Below are 6093 nucleotides of genomic sequence, written 5' to 3'. Positions count from 1 at the left end.
TATATATATATATATATATATATATATATATATATATATATAGACAGGGATATTGTATGTGTACAGATTGTAAAGCCCTCCGAGGCAAATTTGTGATTTTGGGCTATACAAAACAAACTGAATTTAATTTAATTGAATATATACAACACTGACGGTGGAAGAAGTATTCAGATTCTTTACTTGGGCAAAAGTACCAACACCGCAATGTAAAATCAATTTAAATATACCACATTGCAAATAAAAGTCCTGTATTCAAAATGTGGCTGAAGTAAAAGTACAGTACAGAATTACAGAATTAAATGCATCAATCATGAGTAATATTTGCATAGCTGATCAAGACAGAGATCATTTAAACTATTTCATTTATTTTTATGTTGTTTAATGAATGTCCAGTACAACATACTTTATAAGCTGATGATACGTTTTTATATGATATATTAATCTTACTTTATGCTTTTCCAAGGATGTACTTCTATCTACAGTTCCTTTTTTCCTCAGCTGTAACTCTGTGTCAGTGTTGCATTGTGGGACAACATAATTAACTCTACAAAGCCCATCTGAGTGCCTCAAGGCATTTTAAAAGTATGCTGGAGCTTTTTTTCTTTTGTCCTTTTTTCTTAAATTGTTTCTTTTTTGGCCCATATATATATATATATATATATATATATATATATACATATATATGAATAATTAAATAAATAAGTAATTTAAACCAGACAAAACACATAAAGCATGTTTAAATAAGACATTTCCCCAGTGTGACCCTACTCGCTGTCATAAAGCCTCTATCTCTTGGCCTCCTCCCACCTCCAGACTAATGCACATCATCATTATTATCATGTCGGGACAGGTGGGATCCGAGCGTCGTCCTTTCATTATAAACATCTGCAGGGATGTCTTCTTCTTCTACTGTGAGAAGCTGCGGTATTTGACCCAAAAACATGGGGTGATTTGTTGTTGTTGTGCAAAATCAAAAGAAGGAATAAAGACTTAAAAAAAAGAACTATCAGGATTGCAGCTCAGTTCAGGTGTTCACAATGGGCGCCACACCTTGAGGGGCAGCCATGACTGTGCGGCGGCGGCGGCTCCATCTTGGCCTCGGGTGTTTGCGCCGTGTGTTTGTTTCTGGACTTCCCAGCTTCATTGCAGCAGGGAACCGTCTCCTGGGAGCCGCAGAAAGGAACTCATGAAAACTTAATGCAATGTGTCCTCATGAATTTTTAAGAGCTTCCCTCCATTGTGCCGCTAATGTGTGGGGCTGGAAATACAAACGCTTTGATTGAAGGCCTGACTGCATCTGGACCTCAGCAGGATTTCATGTGTGTGTGTGTGTGTGTGTGTGTGTGTGTGTGTGTGTGTGTGTGTGTGTGTGTGTGTGTGTGTGTGTGTGTGTGTGTGTGTGTGTGTGTGCGTGTGTGAGATGATGTTTAAGAACAAGTGGTGTCAACATGCATTGGCAGATTTGTAGTGGTTTTGTGTCTCTTTGTAGTCATGTTGGTTCTCGTTGTCATGTTGTGTCTCTTTGTTGTAATGTTGTGTCTCTTTGTAGTTGTGTTGGTTCTTGTTGTAGTTGTGCTGTGCCTCTTTGTAGTCATGTTGTGTCTCTTTGTAGTCATGTTGTGCCTCTTTGTAATCATGTTGTGTCTCTTTGTAGTCATGTTGTGTCTCTTTGTAGTCGTATTGTGTCTCTTTGTAGTCGTGTTGTGTCTCTTTGTAGTCATGTTGTGCCTCTTTGTAGTCATGTTGTGTCTCTTTGTAGTCATGTTGTGTCTCTTTGTAGTCATGTTGTGTCTCTTTGTAGTCATGTTGGTTCTCGTTGTCATGTTGTGTCTCTTTGTTGTAATGTTGTGTCTCTTTGTAGTTGTGTTGGTTCTTGTTGTAGTTGTGCTGTGCCTCTTTGTAGTCATGTTGTGTCTCTTTGTAGTCATGTTGTGCCTCTTTGTAATCATGTTGTGTCTCTTTGTAGTCATGTTGTGTCTCTTTGTAGTCGTGTTGTGTCTCTTTGTAGTCATGTTGTGCCTCTTTGTAATCGTGTTGTGTCTCTTTGTAGTCGTATTGTGTCTCTTTGTAGTCGTGTTGTGTCTCTTTGTAGTCATGTTGTGCCTCTTTGTAATCGTGTTGTGTCTCTTTGTAGTCGTATTGTGTCTCTTTGTAGTCGTGTTGTGTCTCTTTGTAGTCATGTTGTGCCTCTTTGTAGTCATGTTGTGTCTCTTTGTAGTCATGTTGTGTCTCTTTGTAGTCGTGTTGTGTCTCTTTGTAGTCATGTTGTGCCTCTTTGTAGTCATGTTGTGTCTCTTTGTAGTCATGTTGTGTCTCTTTGTAATCATGTTGTGTCTCTTTGTAGTCATGTTGGTTCTTGTTGTCATGTTGTGTGTGTCTCTTTGTAGTTGTGTTGGTTCTTGTTGTAGTTGTGTTGTGCCTCTTTGTAGTCATGTTGTGTCTCTTTGTAGTCATGTTGTGTCTCTTTGTAGTCATGTTGGTTCTTGTTGTAATGTTGTGTCTCTTTGTAGTTGTGTTGGTTCTTGTTGTAGTTGTGTTGTGCCTATTTGTAGTCATGTTGTGTCTCTTTGTAGTTGTGTTGTGCCTATTTGTAGTCATGTTGTGTCTCTTTGTAGTTGTGTTGTGTCTCTTTGTAGTCATGTTGTGTCTCTTTGTAGTCATGTTGTGTCTCTTTGTAGTTGTGTTGTGTCTCTTTGTAGTGATGTTGTGCCTCTTTGTAGTTGTTTTGTGCCTCTATGTAGTTATGTTGGTTCTCTCTGTAGTTGTGTCTCTTTGTAGTGATGGTGTGTCTCTTTGTAGTTGTGTTTTCACTTTGTAGTCATTATGCATCTCTCTGTGGTCGTCTGTGTCTTTGAGGTTATTTTGTGTCTCTCTGTAGTGGTTTATTGTCTATTTGTGTCTCATGTTGTCTCTCTTGTTAAGCGTCTCTCTGTAGTCTCTCTTTTTGTCGTCACTTTGTCTCTTTGTTTGTTTTCAGTCCGTCTGTATCGAGTGACATTTTGTCGGTGAAGGCCTTGACACTTTCGCGCCCCTGTCAACGTCATGTCACCGTGATGGAATCAAATATTCCAATAGCAGGTCAGCTGACACAGAATACATCTTCTGCACGTCATCTACAAGAGAGCGGAACAAACGCACTACATTCTCTGAAGCTGGAATTTCCAGCCACTCCTCAAGCAACCACTGACTTAATTACTATGGAGACTTCCAAAAGTTCTGCACCTTTAAATTACGTGTGTTCAGTGCTTAATATAGAACGTACTTTCTGACTAAAAGTGAGCAATAACCAAAAGAATTAGCAAGAAAGCTGATGTTCTCCCCCTTGTAATGCGTGTGAAATCTACCCAGTTGAATGTATTTAGTTACAGTCACACCATGTAGGTCAGGGCCTCTAGTGGAGAAGAAATCCACAGTAATGCCACAAAAAGGGTAGGTGTGGTGACCTACGAGGCGGCAAAGCGGTCGTGACTCAGAAGGATCATGTTGCACTTGGCCCAGCCGCCGTTCCCCCGGGTCACACCTCCGCTCTGCGAGCGAGGCGACCAGGAGCTGAGGCTCTCGGGCCGCAGGTCTCACAGCTGCGTCACATTCCTGAGCGCTCAGTCAGACCCGCTGGGCCGAACACAGCGGGTCTGAACACTCGTTGTTGTTTCCACTACGGAAACAAACAGAAAGTTAGCGAGAAGGCGGAATAAAAAAGGAAAAAAAGGTCTGCTGCTCTTGGCGCGTAAACAGGAAGTGCGTTCTTTACATAAACATCTCTTCCCCTTGGTTCACTGCAGCCGCTTCTCGAAACAGAAAATAGGACTCATTCCAACAATGAGTACATGTTGTGACCGCAACCTGCTGCCAGTAGCTCATACTGATACTGACTGGACCCTGTGCTCTGGTACAACAGCTACTGAAGCAAAGGTTACAGCCGGCCTTCTGCACGGCTCGCTGTTCATCTACTTCTCTAAATCCCCTGTTACCTCACAGACCGCTTGCTTTTAATCTGCTCTCTTTTAAATGACGGTTTTCATGTGTGCCTCGATCTCTTCCTCATATCTTACCTCTTCTCGCATTTAGGCTCATGGTTTTGTGTTTAACCAGGTATCTGTCACCGGCCGCACAAAGGAGGTTTGTGGTGCTTGAAGCAGTAAAAGAAAGATGGACAGCAACGTGTCTTTACCAGAAACGATGGTCATGGTGCTCTGAAACCTCCACAGAACACGCTGCTAACACACAACTCAAAGCTCGTTGGGCCAAACCAAGTCTCTTGGAAACAACTGGTATTCGAGCTGCACAAACTCAATTCAGCCCCATTGAAAAAAAACCTCTGACGAGCAAGTCTTCCATTAAAAACATTAATAATAAGCAACATTTAAAGGTTGTCGTCGATCGAGGCAGAGATGATTGAAGCGAGTATATACACTATTATAATAGTCATTTACTGTACACCTCTACTTTCTGTCAAGCTTCATGAAATATTACATTTGCAAAGTAGCTTTAGCTGTCAGACGGTGCTAGTGCGATACAAATGTTTTCTATTAAATGTCGCCGATTAAAAGTAGCCGATAAAGTACCGGTAGCATGAAATTAAAATACTCAAGTAATAAAGAAGAGCCTCAGAACCTCAATAGATATTTAAAAATCCCAAACTTAGCTGAATTTACTTTTTGTGCGTGCGTGTGTACTGGCCCTTTAAACAGTCGTCCCCGTAAGTGCAGCCATGTTTGATTGGTTGATTACGCAACCTTTTGTCGGAATCATTCGCAATGCATCCTGAAAAGAACAATAATACTAGAACACAAGTAGGATAACGTTCGATTCCACTGGAGCGTGTACGCTCGTGTTTTATTCCCCTTTCAGTGGCGGTTTAGTTTCTTGAGGGCGTGTTGCTGCTTTTTTAGTATTTTTCCTTCGCAAAATTGGAATTTTAACACATTGAAGCTGCTTTGTAAATACGTAAAGAACGGCAAACAACCATCTAACCATCTGTGTGCAAAAGTGAAACCAAACCGCCGACGGCTGCTATTCTGGTCTCACTCTTTGACGCCCGCTCAACACTAAGCTGTTAGACGGGTTCCAGCACACACACACTTAACAAACCGAGGCCTGCTTTAACAATGTTTTTATTTACTTTTTCTTCACCTCTCCTCACAAATATTCAAGTACATGGATTCGCAGATCCAGGAGACACAATCAGTGGCAAATACTTTCATAACATCATGACGTTCCTGTTTAATTTCCCCCAAATGATTCCACTTAACCCCCAAAACTGCTTTCCCCCCACCAGGCTAAGACACATGGACCTCTTTGTAAACATGACGCAAATCGATCTTTGCTTTTTGATTACAAAAAAGTAATCTGGTACAAAAATATCCTTTCTTTTATAGGTATGTCTCTTCTTAGGAATATTTACACTGAGTACCTCACAGTATAATCTGATTTTAAAAAGTACATACTGTAAAATAAACACAAAAAGGGGGGTCTCAAGAGGGGTAAAAGGCCTTTGGTTTTCATGAAAAATACGAAAACAACGACAGAAAAGAAAAGAAAAGTCCATTCGTAGTCCGGTGCGCGCCGGCGGTGACCTGACTGGTGACCTGACCAAATGTCCACAGGTTGGAAAGAGTTCATTCTTCAAAAAGTTCTGAACAAAGAAAATAAACAGCGGCTACAATCAGGCGTCGCTCCTGGGGACGGCGGTGGCGCCGCACAGCCGCCGCTTGGCAAAGTAGCCCAGGACGATGAGCAGCATCTCCGAGGTGCTGCTGAGGGCCACGATGAAGGGCGCCTGGGACGCGAAGTCGGCCTCCGCCCGGCGGAAGGACAGCTGCATGACGGCGAGCGCCAGCAGGCTGTTCTGGACGCCCACCTCGATGCTGACCGTCTTCCTCAGCGGCGGCGCCAGGCCCGCCAGCTTGGCCAGGACGGCGCCGACCACCAGACCCAGCAAAGGCACCGTGACCCCGACCGCCACGATCTGGGGCCGCACGTTGGCTAGGATGGACGCGCCCATCTGGTAGGCCATGAAGATGCCGCCGACGATGAGCGCGAAGCTGAAGGGCCGGATGAGCGCCAGCAGGACGCGCGTGAGGGCCGGCAGCC

The 6093-nt window shown here is 43.0% G+C and overlaps 1 protein-coding gene across 1 annotated transcript in view; it reads right to left on the bottom strand.

Moving 5' to 3' along the window:
- Positions 1–5103: 5103 nt before the first annotated feature.
- Positions 5104–6093, bottom strand: part of slc10a3 (solute carrier family 10 member 3) — a 2244-nt gene continuing 1254 nt past the window's right edge. Inside the window, exon 1 of the mRNA XM_079223675.1 lies at positions 5104–6093. This exon is cut by the window's right edge and continues 1254 nt beyond it. Coding sequence (XP_079079801.1) covers positions 5666–6093 — 428 coding nt within the window. The 3' untranslated portion in view covers positions 5104–5665.

The sequence above is a fragment of the Taurulus bubalis genome (assembly GCF_910589615.1).
Source record: "Taurulus bubalis genome assembly, chromosome: 9".
Classification (NCBI taxonomy): Eukaryota; Metazoa; Chordata; class Actinopteri; order Perciformes; family Cottidae; genus Taurulus; species Taurulus bubalis.
Note: the sequence above shows the minus strand (reverse complement) of the source record. Positions and strands in the feature narration are given on the sequence as shown.